This window comes from Panthera tigris, chromosome D4 (assembly GCF_018350195.1).
Source record: "Panthera tigris isolate Pti1 chromosome D4, P.tigris_Pti1_mat1.1, whole genome shotgun sequence".
Lineage (NCBI taxonomy): Eukaryota > Metazoa > Chordata > Mammalia > Carnivora > Felidae > Panthera > Panthera tigris.
This window is the reverse complement of record NC_056672.1, coordinates 39,127,158-39,144,081: the sequence shown is the minus strand read 5'-3', so window position 1 is coordinate 39,144,081 and position 16,924 is coordinate 39,127,158. Positions and strand designations below refer to the sequence as shown.

The following is a 16,924-nucleotide window of genomic DNA, read 5'->3' as shown; positions in this document are numbered from 1 at the left end:
TAGCCTAACAGCAGTGGTCAAGTAGTAGGGAAAGTGCCTGGCCATTTCACACCTGTCTTGGCACCCTCTCCCCATCCCAGTGCAGTGCGACCTGTGACCCTGACCATGACAGATACTAAACCCATCACTACATCCACTGAAGGTGAGGCAGCTTCACCTACAGCAACCAGTAAGTATTTCTGTAGGAAATGAGAAATGTCCATCAAAGGCACCGTTGGATGTCTGATCCAAGGTGGGAAACACGGCAACTTTTCAGACCAGATGGAGATTTCTCATTTATGTGGAACTAGCAGGCATGTATGTGGCCTGGCTCTCACAAGCTCTCTCTTATCAAATTTCAGGCAGTCCATCCTATTTGAAAAGGGAGAAGCTCATTTGTTGAATAAACAGTTGTCAGAAAAATAATGTCATGCCTGCTCGTTCGAGGTATACATCGAAAATACACTGAATAACATAACTCAGTGTACAAGGTTTTTATGTCACCCAGAGAGATTAGATAATTGTTACTTATTGGAGCATTCCTATAGAAATCAATGCCCTTCACACGGCAGTCCGAATCAGGGCCTCTGTAAAATAATTGCCCGTTTACGTCGCTATAGGCTATGTCATTGCAAGAACAAAGCAAAACAAAACAAAACAAGACAAAAAACAGTTACACGATGTTGGATGCAGATAACATTTTAAAGTTGAGTATTAGGCACACATAAGCCAATTGCACTTTCGGCCATTTTTTGTTTTTTGTTTTTTGTTTTTCATTTTTGTTTTTGTTTTTTGTTTTCGTTTTTGCCTATCATGGTCCATCAGGTACTGTGGTTTTGAACGTGGCCATAACATTTTAAATGTCAGAGATTTATCCAGTGAACTTACATCGAACCTACCAATAAACCAAATGATTCCTTTGCTTCTTCGTATCGAATACTCATAAATACACAAGAAATTATCACGCAGTTTTTCAATTGGCTTCATTCAAACTGCAGGCTCCCTGGAACTGGAATTGGCACGTACAGATTGGTCAAGTGGAAGAGATAAAGCTCCAGTCAGGAGGAATTAGCAGACTCCTCATCAATTATGCATTATATACCTGAAATTCAGAGGTCCCATTTTCTTTCCTAAGGCAAAAAAAAAAAAAAAAAAATCAAAAAGCTCTGGAAATGTCTAAGTAAAATTACAGAATTACAGAGACACCCCTGGCTCTTCCTTTTTTCAGGCTTTGGAAAGATGCTTTCTTCTTGTTTTTTTTTTCTTTCTTTCTTTCTTTTTTTTTTTTTTTTTTTGCGGCTTGTGAAAACCTAGAAAGGGACCCTACAAGAGAAATGGACAATACTTTGAGTGTACAGTGAATTCAGCATTTCTTTCTCAAAATTCATGAGGCCCCATAGCCTAATCTGTCCATGTAGGCTTGCAATTCCCATCCATAATCTTTATTGTTTGTAACTGGTTTGTTGGTAGAGGGTCCTACACTAGGGAACACTTCCCTGAATGCACAGATGGGTGAAATCCAGTCAAGGAGGACTAAGAATTCTTTTGCTCCAAAGGTTAGCTGTGTACATTATGGCCACTGAAATATGACATCCAGATTTTATTTTATTTTGTACTTATTTTATTTTTCTTATGAAATTTATTGTCAAATTGGTTTCCATACAACACCCAGTGCTTATCCCAACAGGTGCCCTCCTCGGTGCTCATCAACCCACTTGCCCCTCACAGTCCAGATTTTAAAAGTGGATGTGTTGGCATCTTTGAGCAAACCAAGGTCAGCAATTTAAATAAAAGCAAATGAAAACCAGAAGATTTTTTTGAAAAGCATTTGAAAGACTATCACAGGATAAATGATCCAAACCGAGTTCTAGAAACTTCATTTACCTAATCTTATAGTGATATTAATAGAGGACCTTCAAGGGAAGATCAGACCCCAAGGATCACAGCTCACCATGGGAGTGCTATTAGCCTGCTTGCTAATGAATTGTTCTTATACTCACCTGTAGGTTGATCAAAAGGGATCTGATTTGCCTCATGAAATTACAAAATATTCAGAAGGTATATCTTGGTTGTATAAAGATGGCTGTATCGGCTTATTTCCCACTCCCACATAAAAGAAATCTAGTGAGTTGTTTTTCTTTCCTATAAACAGACTTGTAGCTCCAGCTCCCGAGACAACACGGATCATGAGAAATTGGTCATTGAACTGATAAGTCAGTGAAATTAAAGAAAACACATAGATGAAGGAAACCTCCTTCTCATGGTTGAAAAGAAGGAATATCGCTTTCTGAGCCTCTATGAGGCTCTTCTCCAGCTGTCCATGCTTTGCGTTGAATGCCAGAGGCCTGGTCATCAAGTAGGGCCACTGGCTGCTTATGGCTGCCCTTGTATGGGCCCTTTATTCAGGAGTAATTAAAGCTGAATTGTGAGCATCTTCACTGTTTTAAAAAGTTGACCTAAAAAAGCTTCAGTGGATCAAATTCTGCAACCCTTCAAATGGACATGGCAGAATTAATATATTTGGCTTCAAAGAAAAAAGCCTTTTTAAAATTAATGTCGATTTTTCATTAATCTGATGGTGTTCGGCCAAACATTTTAGCTTTCTTCAGACCTATAAATGTAACATAAATGGCGAAAATATAGTTCTTCTGTTTATTCCAGCATGAGGCAGTGGGGTTGCTTAGTGCTGGAAAGTCCTTTCCTTGTGAAAAGAAACAAAAATCTTTAGGAATAGGGAGCTGTTTTCTTTGGAAAATTCACTCTGTACCAAAAAGCACCTGTACCAAAAGTACTTGCAAGGTGAGATCAAAATAATTTAAGGAATATTCCCCACATGTACTTAACGCCTGGTGGCCAAGTATCTAAAAGATGTCACCACTCCCTCCCTGGGCCAATCACAAGAAATTGACTCTTTGCGCTTATGAAAAAGAAAGAATTTTTTTTTCAAAAACATTTCTCTGACACTTAAGGTCATTTTCACACTAACTGAAGTTCTGACCTGATTCACTCTCTGTGCTATCATAAATATAGGCTTCTCCTTCATGTTAGTAATATTAGATTTTCTCTTTAGCAAGACGTTGTTCATTCGGTATCATCAAGCCCATCTGCTTACATCCCATTATTACAAGCTTTCACTCTTTCCCGACAGACTTTCAGTCTGCTTTTACGTTTAGAATCGCAGACCCTCATCGATTATTCCATTGTTAGACAGCTAATATCTGGTGAAACAGTACAAGTAGGAAAGGGGCCCTGCTACAGAGCCAGCCCTTGGTACTCCCGTGGGACTATAACCGGAGCACGTCAGTGTGAGACACCCACTGCCAAAGGTCAGATGTGGTTTACTGGATAGATTTCTGGGGAGGGAGAAAAACTAACTGATTTGAGGTCAACTGCCCTTTCTTTTATGTATTACTTGGTGTTCACTCAGACAAAAGAACAGAAAAATAGCGACACTTTTATTTTATTTTATTTTATTTTATTTTATTTTATTTATTTGTTTTATTTTTTGATTGCAAATCCTGCCTCTCTGGGTTTCTTTTACATGGACAGGGTGTTCATTCTGATAGTTCACAATTTTTATCTTTGTTTTTGTTCTTCCTTAATCAGCCTACACAGCCTCAGGCACATCTCAAGCCAATCGATATGTGGGACTAAGCCCAAGAGACCCATCCTTCCTACATCAGCAACAGGTGGGCAAGTTTCACCCAGGTGTGATGGTGTAGCCACGCTTTCGCATTGGTGCTCTCTCCATGCTGCCTCTCAGATCTGGACTCAGAACGGGGCTCCCGGGGGCTTCTGGGAAAGAAACTGATCATTTCATTTTCCAGAATATTTTCTCATTTATCCTTTGTTTCTTGCCTCTCTAAACAGGGTTTCTCAAATTGGCTCAAGACTTTTTCCACCTCTGTGGCCTAGATCGATAACATCCATGAGTAACCAGGGTCTCGGCCAGGGATTTTTCTCAGTCTTATTGGCTGTTGAGAACTTACTAGCCTATAGCTTCCAAAGACAAAAATTGAAAACTAAAAATTTAAAAGCCCATTAGAGTAGAAGCAGGACACAATTCGTGTTTTTGAGCTCTTTCATAGTTTCCAGATGTTTTTACTCCTCATTTTGGACTTTTAGTCCAAGAGGATGAGTTATGAAGCTAAAACCTCGGGTGACACATCATTCCTATTTTAATAGGCTTAAATTGGCTTACTGATTTCAGATGTGATAAAACACTTTTTTGTTGTTCTGCTTTCTTACGTCATTTATGTTTCAAGTAGCATTTTAAATTTCACATCTCATTAATGCTGTAAATTTAATGCAAATGAAGTGTTTACCCAAACTGTGAAAATATACAGCCAGGATTAATGGTGGCTTCTAAACAAATTAGCCACAGTCAAAGGCATGGAACATACCAATACAGAAATCCCATGATTCTAGTTACAGGACCACAGAAATAACTCTAAACACTTTGGAATTTAGATATATTTTATGATGCATATGTTTGCTGCTCTCAAGTTCTGATAGCAGAGCAGTTTGAAATTAACAGTGTGCAAAATATTAAGTAGGGAAAAATAGGCTATCGTGAATAAGAAGGAGCTGGTGTAAGCTTACCTGCTCTTCGTTCATAGGTTGTAGGTGCATTTGTCTGTGTCGTTAGGTAGGTAGTAAGCCTCACCAGGGCCTCTTGCCTGCTTCCCTTTGTTCCGGACGTGCCCACCTAGCTTGTGCTCTCTCTTAGCTGTGCTTCATGTGAAATTCCCAAGTCCTGCCCAGTTGTGGACCAAGGTAGCAGACCACATATATCAAAGGTCACCACCTGCGGAGTTCAGAGAAAATCATAAAGATGATAGCTTACTCAAGATACTTGACATCGCGCCAGATTTTTAAAAAGCAAAACCAAACAAAAGAGTGAGAACTAACTGAAAACATCTGTACACAGTTATGAAAATACCAAATAATAATTAGTGGTTTTGCCAGCCATTGGCTTTTCAACATAATTCTCTGGAATGTTGCTTTTTTTCACCTCTAAAATTGCTATAATATGAAATGTGTTATAATTACTATAATATGGTTCTATTTGACAAATGTGTATGTTCACTGTGTTTATTAAAAAAAAACATGTAGGATTTATAGGTTTAGAAACTTGTTCTTTTCAAAATCATTCCACATATTTTCAGAAATATCTTCATCGTGGGATTTGCATTATTCTTTATGACACATCTCTACTTTCCAGTTAATTTTTAATTCATAGAAACATGCCTCCTTTAGCCCCAAACACATTTAGACTATATCCAATTCCACGTATTTAGAAGCAATCTTCCCATCCCGCTGTGCTAACCTGTGGCAGCTTTAATTTCTTTTATTTACCACAGATGACTAACTTTAGAGGCTCAGGTAATTATGATCACAAAAGCCCATCATGTAAAATTTACTTTGTCTTTCGCATATCCGAGGATGAATCGAGAACACTTGGCAGGCATCAGGAAGGTATGAGTCTTAATGTAGATGGAGATCTGGGCACATTTTAATTGAAAATACATATACGCGAGTTCCAGAACTACCAACTTTTGTTATTAAAGACCACCATTTCTTATTTAAGTGGGCAATGTCAAGTGAAGACCTCTTACAATAGAAATATGATTTGTTTGGTCAAATGCGGTTGATATTTATGGAACGTACGATGTGTATAGATCCTCGGAAGAAAAAAAAAACTATAGAAGGGTCAGAGCTAAAAATGAAATGTTCAATTCTATTTAGAATCTGCATTAACCATGCAGACAAATAATTTGTCCTGTAGATGATGAAAGAGTGCTACTTTTTGACCTGAAGAAGCCCAATATGGCAAATTTATAATGAGCTACAGTTTTGAGGCATGCGGAAAATGAATGTATATGCATCTCATACTATCCACGGATATTACTAAAGTAAGGTTCCAGTTAAGAGATTATTACTTTTCTGCTTTTAAATTTTGAAAGAATCACTGAGATGAAGTTTTAGGCTTACTATCCAGGAACAGAGGGACAGAAATACTTTAAATGACTTCAGTAGAGTAAAGGTTATGCTTTCCTACAGCAGAAATGAGATTGATTTACTGTGTCCTTTCATTACTTTACAAAGATTTAAAAGAGACCACTCTTGTAGCAGCAGGTTCTAAATGCATTTGGTTTAAAGCACTCAATGATGAATGAAAAGGAAAATCAAGGGGTACATGAAATAAAGGTAATCAATCATTTTATATTAGCTAGGAGAAATTCAAAATTAGAAAGGCAATGGATTTAGTCTGAGAGAGTTCTTTTAAACATTCCCCATAGCCTTTAATATACATGACCCCTTAAGAATAAATATTGTCACCAGGTACATTCTTCAGTTTATTGGCGGCCTCTTTATAAAGATTTATCCTTTTAGGTTATGAAAAGTATTGATGTGCATTGTGCAATGCTATTTTTTTCTCACAAAAGAACTTTAATATAGCCTACATAAATTAGGGTTAACAATAAATTTAAGATTGTTGAACAATTTTGACTATCTTATAAATAATCTTTCCACAAAATGACAATAAAGGAGACCTTTCAATATAGTCATTTCAAACACACAGGGATACTGGCGTTCTTAAATTGAGATGGCAAATATTAAAATTAACCCAATATTCCACTTGTAAGAGTAATACATCCATATTGGCAAATCTGAATACTAGAAGCATAAAAGCATATACTTTTGTACCCATTAACTTGGTACACATACAGCTGTTGTTAGTAATGCTGTACCTCAGTGCTCCTTAAAATGGTTATTACTGATTAATGTCGGTTGCTAACTGCCTTGAAATACTCGTGTTTTTTTTCCTGACACGAGAATTTCCCCTATCATTGTAAATATGATATCTCATTTGAATCCAAAAAATAATCCGTAATCATGAAGACTATTTCAAAAAGATTCACGTAAACGAGTTGATCATTTGCCCTGACAAACAATCCTCTAATTATAATCATCAGCTCATGCCAGCTGATCAGGACTTGAATTTTTCCTTTATCTCCTAACATAATCCTGTGTGTCGCGTTGTTCAGGGTCTGGAACTAGACTGTCTTTGGGATGATTGGCTTCGTTCCTGCGTTCACTGTTGGCTTGGGGAGGTCTTAAAAGCAGACATCAACTGGAGCTTCATTTTTCTTTGACTTTTCTATGGGAAGGTGGTGTGGTGGCTTGAGGAACCCCTGGGTCCTGCTTTGGCAAACTGAACTCTTTGGTCTTTCCTGAGAAATGTCTTTTTATGATTTGGACCTTTTTCAGAAGTGTCCAGGATCTCCACGCTGACTTAACTTCACAGAAGCTTAGTAAAATGCAGTGTTTCTCTTCCTCGTACTGCGAGCACACTGTGCACGTTCCCTGTGATAGGCAGTGAGGGGACCCACATGTCCCAAGTTTTGTAGCTGAGAGAATGGGAACTACATGGCAGAGCGTTGGACTTCCCAGAAATTATTTTATAATCCACGCTAACAATTTTAGTATGAGTGGCGAACAGGAGGCGGCTTGCTCGAATTAGCACCAGTACCTTATCTGGTCAACCTCATAATGAATCTGTTAAAATTGTAGGCCTTCTTTCTTTGCTCTTATTGGAAGTTGCGTGATAAAAGAGGGTCTAGTCAACTTGATTTTCACCATTGTATTTGAGTGCAAGGTTATAATAAAAATATGAACCTTCACTGTTACACGTTAGTACAACATATAAAAAAAATCTCACTGCAAGTGGGAAATAAAAGTTTGTAGCTAAGAAGCTTCTTGTTCAGAAGTAAAAGATTACTAATCGAACCAGGTATTGAAAAGCATATGAACCTGGTACAGATTTGAGGTTTTTGATGCCATAAGTGGGAGGTCACTTTTGCCTTCCGAAAGGGAGACGACAACGTCACACAAGCTCTAGTTTATAAGATGTAAGACTTATTTTCATAGTCTCAAAATTATAATCTCCTGATTATATGTACACTACTTATCATTAGAGCTCATGAATGAATGGCCTGATCAGCTCAGGTCCCTGCATTATGTACACAACTGCATGGATTTTATCGGTGCCTGAGCTTCAGCATGTTACATCTCTTGCACGCTATCATTTCCATTTCAATCACTGGGCTACCTTATATCAAAATATTTTCAACGCTTTCCCTGGTATAATTTTCAAACTGGAATTTGGAAGTGCTTTTCATTACGCTGAAAATTTCCGTTGCACCAAATGGCCTTCCTAAGAAATTGCCTCTGTAGGATTTTTTTTTTTTTTTAATTAAGATATTAATTGAAATTTCTTTGCAACGTTTGTCCTGGCAAATGGCAAAGCCAAAGCTAGGTACCTTGAGACCACTGGAAAGGTAGTCTTTTATTAGAGGCAAGCAATCGAAAGGACACTAGCAGACTATCAACAAAGTTTTCAATAAAGTCAGGAAGCAGGCTATCAACAACTTGTGGCTGTTCTTATTGTGTCTGTTATCATAATTGACAGCTTGACGTAAAACCCTATCACATGACTTCTGGGTAGGTATGTAAATGGATAAGAGGTCACTCTTCACATATGCTAGCTGGAAAGGAAACACATTTAAAGGAAGTTTCAGTCAAAATAACGGCTATGCAAATGTTTAGCCTTTTGGCTAGTTCTTATGCTTTTAAAAAAAACCTCCCGTGGTCTGCTTTATCATGCCTTCATTTATTTATTCACTCACTTTCAGTATTTATCAAATTCTAGATAAACTAATTAATGTAAAAATAAAATTATGTTTACCGTAGCCTTACATCTCGATCAACAAGATCACAAGGGAAAAATTATCTTGTCCTCTGAAAATATTTACTTTAAAAGATCCAAGTTGAATCAAGGAAGTAGAGGAGATTCTGAAGGTTATAATTATCGCCATTTTAGCCTTAAATATTCTTGGTGGGGTGGGGGGCACATGAAGCATAGGGTAGGAAAAGAACAGTGGTAAGCAAATCAGTATCTTTGGTGAGAACCAGGGATTAGGAGTCCGGAGGTTTGGCTGTAGTGTTGACACAAACAGGGCATGTCTGATCTTGGACGAGTCCATAAACTTGACTGTCCTGTATCTTTATCTTGGAAAGGAAAATGAAGGGGTTGAACTTCACAATCTCTGAGTTCCCTTGAAACCTTACATTTTACAAGTTAAACTAGTCTCCATGTGAAAAAAAAAAGAAACCTCTTCATTTGCTAATACTTAGGATTTATGGTCAGTTACATTTATGTAGTTCATGGGCTATGCACACCCATTTAATGTAATTCTACTGCGCTAGCTAAATTAAATATCAAGAAGCATGGGTTCCAGAAATTGACATTAGAAGTAACTTTAAGGTACCAGGATGATCTTGAATCTCTTTTTTTTAAAAAATGTGTTATATGTTTTACATATAACAATTTTATTCTGAACGTTCTGCTTGTTCATTTAGAGGCCATTTTATTTGCTCCATGGTGAGTAATTAATAAAAGCAATAAAATAAAACTCTACTAATCTGAGAGTTAGAGGACAGTTTGAACATTGGATTGTTTATCTTTTAAGCATCCCCTCAAAAGCACCTTTACCCCCAAAAGTCTGTTTCCTTGAGGCTATCTGTAGAAATTAAAACAAAAACAAAACAAAACAAAAAACCCTAAGAACGTAAAACACACCTTTCAAGATATTCCCTTGAGGGTCACTGTAAACTTAAAAAAAAAAAAAAAAGTGAGAAGGTAAATTTGCCTGTGTTGATTATTCTGTTTACAGTTTAATGGTTTATTGGTTCAACTGAGAGCTGTTGTCATCATGAGGGACTGTTAGTACATCGGCCTGTTTGCTGAGTCTAGCAAAATAGAACGTTTTGCTTACCTTCTTTCTTTTGTTCCCAAAGCTAATTGCTAAGCATTTAACAAAAGCCCCTGTTAATAACAATGGAGGGCCCTCATTTGAATAAACAAAATCTTAACTCTGAAATCACAAGCAATATTGATTCTTTATAGCTGTCAGCTACCTATGACTAATGTGGGTATAGCGCAGGAAAGGATAATGACCCAACTCTTAGGTGTTTTTTTCTTATGTAGATTTTTGAGGGAAACTGCTTGAACCCATCCTTGTAGGCAAGGAACAAGGTTCTCACTCCAGAGTCTTGAGAGAATGCCATTCTAAGAACATAGGCAGGAAAACTTGACCTTCACTTCTTCCTTACTTGTTACGTAGGTAACCCTTTACTCATAGCTTTCCTGGAGGACAATCTTACTTCCTTACTTCACCTTTTGCTTGCTCTTGGAATTCTGGGCATAATTGTTTTAATGTAAATTTTACCTCAGTTTTCTAGACAGTCTAATTTCATTGTGATAGATGCATAAAATTAAAGGATTAAAATTATTTATGGGAGTGTGCATTTCTATAAGGATATGCATATGCTCAGGTCTGTTAAAGACTATAATGTTACAAAAATAGGAATTGCTCTCCACCTCCATTCAAACACACAACTCTTACAGACTAAATATTTGAACTAATCTGTACCTAGTGTTTTCTATTTGATTACTATTGGAGGAAACAAGTAATTTCCTTTTTTTTTTTTTTTGACGAAAATACTTGGAAAAACCATTACAGTGTTATTGAACCCTATGTACTACTTGAAATTAAAGTCTTCAAATTTAATTTAAAGAGAATTGATAGCTACATTATATAACAGTGACTCTTTCACATGACAGAAATTGAGGAATCATCACCCCAACCTCAAATAACACTATCACCTGTTATTGTAAATTTATTTAGAACATAATGTAATGAGTTTTTGCTGTTGGGAATAGTGACTTATACTAAGAACATTTAACATGCCCCCAAAAGAAGCGTAATACACCTAGTGTTAACTTTTTATCCCCGAGATTCTATTCAAAATTTGCTGAGTCAGAACTATCTTCCTCAAACAAAGAGTCTTAGTAATTGATCTTATTAGGAATAAGAGTGAAGAGTGATTTCTAGTTTAATTATTCAGTTGTTTCCCCTGCCACACCATCACCTTTAAAATTAAAATTTCACTTCGTCAGGAAGTTCATTAATTCAAAGATGCTTTATGCAAAAGAAGGTTAATTAATAAATTAAAAAAACATAAAGAGTGAGGGTCTTGCTTAAGTGACCTGGTTTAAGTAATTTATAACACATAAGCATGTATAAACAGGTCTCCTCAGAAATTTTTGGAAATGTTGATAATGCTACCCCACAATCTAAAGAACTAATAAATAAATCTAATTTATATTTTTCGTTCTCAGTAACCGAGAGGAAATTAATTTAATACTAATTAATATCCTGACAATTTTTTTGGCATCTAAATTATTGCTAACTACTATGTCTAGTGATTGTTTTGTATGTATTTCATCATATTTTCTGTTTTGAAAAAAAATTAACCCTATTGAATTTATCTTACGTATGGATGAAAGTAAATAGCTATGGTCAGGTTTAACCCCTTTGGGACTACTCTTAGGAAAGAAAAGCCCCCCAATACATTGATTTTAAATGTTACAAATGTGGCCAAAGATAGCCCCCTTGACATTTGTTAGGGTGGTAAACAAACAAATAAACAAAACATTAGCAACACGAACAACAAAAAACTAAGCAGTTTACAACACATCCTTCCAAAGAGACACAGTGTTCCTTTCATTGCTTGTGAGACAAGTCAGTTAATCAGTGAGTAATATTTAGGTTCTCCTGGCGTCATAAAAGCATCTTTTTCTGAAGATTTCTGCAACCTAGGCTGGGAGCCCCACAGAAACTCACCTGAAGTTCGCAGAATTACCATGAGCTCTGCCTGAATATACTCCTCCATTCTTGAGAATGTTTAATTGACTAAAAACTAGGAATTTCACTGACTAGAGTAGAATCAATAAGTGGTCCCTAAGGTAATCTTGACACAAAGTCAAGGGTTTTTTTTTTTTAGCTGTTTTTAGATCTTTTTCATAGTACTGCTTTAAGAAAATGCATTTTGAAAGAGACAATAGGCTTACTGTTACTGTAAAAAAACAGATTGCCCCATCACACTGCATTTCTGATTAGATGACTCATGTTGAGCACTTAAAAAAAAATCTTGCCATAAAGTTTGTTATCTGTTTGGTTTTAAGACTAATCAAGCATACATTTTCCCTATTATGCAAGTATTATGGTCCATTTTAAGAATATTTTTCATTCTAATTTAATTTCTTTACCGGTTTATGGCTCCTTTATGAGTACATTGTGAGAAGAATCCGCACATCCTATCAATCTGTTTGCCTGGCCATCTATCTACCGACCTACCTGCCTACCTACCTACCTACTTATCTTAAGGGAATTTTTTCAGTTCTTTATAAAATTGCTTTCACCTAAAATATCAATATAATGAAAACATGTGTTTTGGAAATTTTAGATGGTATATTTGGAGACTCATAGACCTGTAGAAAAGGGTGCAAAACAATTATTCTAAAACTCCAGAATCACTATTACTCACAATGTGTAGAACCTCATTGGTCTAACAGGAACAGTAAAGGCTCTTAATAGCCATTTTTTTAAGCCATAGCATTATCAGAAAGGATTACAATAATTTATCAGGAGTTTAAAGGCACTTTGGCTGCAATCATCACCTTGTGGAAATCCTCACTGAAACACAGCAAACAAGGTGCAGTGGGTTGCTCTGAATAAGACATCTTTTCAATGCAAGATGCAGTTAATTCACAGCAAGGCTATCTAACGATACAAACCATGATTTTCTAGTGGGGTTTCCCCCCGGCCAAAGCCAGATAAGTTTACTTTCATAGGCATACAAATAAGCAATATATCTTTTCAATAAATCTGCTAGCACCGTAGGGCAGCTGTGAACCAAACAGAGCTGGATAGGGTTACTCGAACCCTCTTCCGAAGGGCAGAGCTGATGATTCCAAGATCTGGGAAGAATTTGTTTCAGCTTGTACTCAGTGCATTCCTGGCTCTATTCAGATGTGGTAAAGTATTTTAAATGCCATTACTCTGAGTTTAAAATCAAAGTAGAAATCCTCATCAACTCCTTCTAAACAGTGCCACTTTGACTGCAGCAAAATTAGGAAACATCTAGAAGGGAATACCTTGATGCTTCTAAGCATAAGCTAGGGAGAATGTATAAGGTGGGACCTTTACTCCTCTAAACTGCATGTCTTCTGTGTTTTGCAAACTGCATGCTTAAAGTTATTGATTATTTTACTCAGTGCGGATTATTTGGTATGTTGCATAAAAAAAGCTTTTTTTTCGTTTTCTTCCTAAAATATATCTCTCTATTGAATATTAACGTTTGCTTTTATTTCAGCTCAACTTGTACTCTAATAATGGCTAATTGTTATGTTCTAAGCACTCGTTTCTCTTGTATGCTTTAATTAATAGAGTGGCCTATTGCAGTAGAGTTTTCTAAAAAGAGTGTCTAGGAATTTTGCTTTGCAGAGTAAGGTTTTTCTTTTGCTTTTGTTTTTGTTTTTGTTTTTGTTTTCCTTTAAGCTGCCTCTTGGGAAAGTAAGGTTAATGCCATGTACAGTACTGGTTTGCATGTATTCATTTAAATACTAAAAACTGTAGAACTGCTCGATCCATATCTGACTGCTAGGTTTCAATTGACAGCTGAGGATTTGTGACTGGACCATGAATCAAAACGGCAGGCATTTATACCCCAGTACCAGTGAGGATACATTGGGAATTACTTGGCAAAGGTAACATTTTAATTATTTCCAACCCTACACTTACACCTAAAAGTTACATGAGCTATAGTGTTTGTTTTTAACCAGCTTTACAGAAAATATATGTTAAACATGTAGTTGTCTGGGCTATCCCACCGCTCTTTCCCTACTCTCCTCCTGTATTTCTTTTGTCAATGCAACTTCAAATTAATTTGGGACTATAACATCTGCTCACTGATCATTGGAATTTCCAACTGCTGTCAAATGTTTTCAACAATTTATAATTTGGGGAGGGGGCGGGGAGAAGATTTGACACCTAACATTTCAGGACCTAAAAAAAATGAAATCATAGTTTGAGGGAAGATTTCTCAGCTATTTGAGGTCTAATAAAGCATTGGGTTTTTCACATTATGGGTTCTTCTCATTTCAGCTCTTTCCTCTACTGCTAACTTGAAACCATTTTACTAGTCAGTTATCCCCCTGTTGGAGGGGAAAAGCTAGAAGAAAATTTCCAAATTAGTTGACTTAACTGTTATCAGCGGCGTTCGTTAATGTTGGAGTCAGACGATTGTTGAAATCAACAGCTAAAGAAGGAATTTGGTTTAAATGAAGTTTTTAACCTCTGTTCATTGATATGAACCATTGAGAACTGAATTTGTTTGGTTGGCTGAGGAAATGATCCTAAAACTAGTTTCATCTTCAAAATTAGTTTCGATACTATCTCGTGTATTGGTTTTGGAAGGTAGTGCTGAGTCAGCTTCTTATGTATTATGTTAATAAAGAACGAATTGTGTCAAATTGGCAAATTAAATAATTAAAATTCGTGGTATAATCATGTGTAATAAGAGATAAAAATTTCTAGAAGAGCGTGAGGGAGTCCCATAAGGAGTTCACCAAATGCAGAGCCAACGTAATTTTCCAACACTGCTATGAGTCTGATGCTGTATCGTAAAAGTACGTACTCAAAAATCAGTTGTAAGTGGACTGCCGAACTCCATTTCACGTGACAGAAGCTGCTGAAAAGGAGAATTTAAAAGAATGGAATTTACAGAACGTCCACTTTTCCTCTGGTGAAAACCGAGACAGCTAGTTGGATTCAGTTTTTAAAACTTCATGAGTTTTTATTAATGCATTTCCTAAAATGAATACGATATGACTTTTCCTCTTCTTAAAGATTGGTATACATCCACTTTAAAAGGTATTCATTTTTACATATTTTCATTTTTTTCCCCAAGAAGCTTATATAATCCCTCCATTTGGAAAAAAAAATACAATATATACTTATAAAAAAGAAATTAAGCACAAGGAGAACATATTGTTTAAATAGTCTTAAAAAGAATATGAATTAAATCCCATGAAAATGTCCTATTTAAATAGTCTTAATTGGTTTTAAATTAAGTTAATTGGATTTGATAACACCATGTTTGGATTTAATTTTATTAAATAACTTTCTCATAGTCTGTGTTCTCCATGTCAGTGAGCATAAAAACCATGTCTGTGTACAAATGTTACCGTATTTATAAGAATTGCACGTCAGATGGAGTGTACTCATGTTTTTAAATGTGGCTATACCTGTGTGAACCTCTAAATCTATGATTACTGATTGACATTTACTTATCTAAAATAGGATAGTACCTTTATAAAGTACATGAAAGCCAAATAAAGGTATCAGTTATTGGTTATTTGACATATAACTGCACCGGGTTCCTAGTAATGTTTTGAATCAAAAATTGACATCCCAGAAAAGGAAAAGGTGAGTGGACGACGAATCACCCTATGTATCAGAGTGGATTAATACAATGACTAAACCCAGCTTAGGAGACCATTGTTCATGTTACAGAACCCCTTCTTGTTGAAAAATTGGTGTGGTAATCAGCTTCACGTTATAAGAAGTCAGAAAGAAATTTAGAATTCATTTTGTTAAGATTTTTTTCTTCCCCCCCTCAAAGATAGTATTTTTTTTGGTTAATTGATATGATATATAGACTGGCTTTAATCCTTCAAAGAGCTTTAAAAAGGTAGCTTTCGGCTTGTTCCCTTTTTATCGTGATTCAGAAGGCCCATAATTGATAATGGCAGGCATCACGTTCGTACATTCAACAGGTGTTTATTGAATCTCTATGGTACGCTGTCCCAAAGGCTGTGTGACTGATTCAGGTGCTCACAGTTCTTAGAATTTAAGTATTATACAGTTTACAATAAATATACTCAAATAAGACAGCAATTTGCTTTGCTCTGTTATAGTTTCTTCTTTTTTTAAATAGGCTTAAGTAGAGTCCATATTTGATAATACAGATAAGCCATGTCTGTGGCACAACACGTTCTTAATTCATTCATGGTTTATAGTTTGTACTCTGTGGTCATTTATGAAAAAAATTTTTTAGAAAGGATATCAAAAAAGGAAATCAGAAACTTCTGCAATATTACTACTACTTTTAAGGGGATAACAGACATCTAAACTCATCGAGGCACTGCTACAACTTTAAAATGATCTGATTAAATAGAAAATATCTGAGGAATGTAGAGCAGTTCAACCAGAGAATTAAATAATTTGCCTTTGTCATAATGGCATAAAGAAAATATCAGGTTATTTTTGCTGTGGCTGTTGATTTCTGGTTTTAACACAAGGCGATCCCTGGAGACTCTATACTAGAAAAGGACAAAGCAAAGAAGGTGTTTTGGTTTTGCTTTGTGTTTGGCCTTTGCTTTGTTTTATTTTGTTGTGACTGTTGTTTGTCGCCATTACTTTCTTGGTCCCACCACTCCTCCACAGTGGCCTCCTTTTCTGCTTTACATGAATCCTCCCCTGGAGGTGTTTCCATGTCAAAGGCAGCTCCTTTTGCACGACTGAAAATGGCAGTGAGGCGAGAGCCCGAGAGCCCTGCACGTGTAATTCAAGCTGGAAGATTTCCCCTATCCTCCTCCCTCCTTGTCCTGCCCCCAACCCCATGTATAAACATTCCCTTAGGAACCAAAGCGACTCAATCGGAAAGTTTTCACAGACTTATTAGGTTGCTACCCTGAAGGTGTTTTGTTGTTTTGACCTTAGCATTTTGTGAAGTGTGTGTGTATGTGTGTGTGTGTGTGTTGCTTGCACCTTGAAAATGTGAATTTTTTCTGTCTAACCCAAAGGTCAGGTACTGCAGTTAACCCAGAGTGAAGTTTGTTGGTGAAGGACTCATTTCTTGAGTCAGGAGGGGCTCAGCTCTTGGGAGGGTAATAGGTGAGGAGTTGCTTAAGCTGTTCATAAGAGTCCTGTCGTGTCTGTGCTTTGTCCTCCGATGTGGACAAATGACACTG

At 36.5% G+C, this 16,924-nt stretch overlaps 1 protein-coding gene across 5 annotated transcripts in view; it reads left to right on the top strand.

Annotated features, from left to right (window-relative positions):
• NFIB (nuclear factor I B) overlaps positions 1-16,924 on the top strand; it is a 239,284-nt gene that overhangs the window by 204,556 nt on the left and 17,804 nt on the right. Inside the window, exons 9-11 of one of the 5 annotated variants that reach the window (XM_007098545.3) lie at positions 4-169; positions 3,586-3,668; positions 13,569-13,657. The exons of 1 other annotated variant lie outside the window; for it this stretch is intronic. In XM_007098545.3, coding sequence (XP_007098607.2) covers positions 4-169; positions 3,586-3,668; positions 13,569-13,657 — 338 coding nt within the window. The remainder of the gene's footprint in view (positions 1-3; positions 170-3,585; positions 3,669-13,568; positions 13,658-16,924) is intronic. 3 more of the 5 variants (XM_042963388.1, XM_042963389.1, XM_042963390.1) reach the window with 3 other exon arrangements.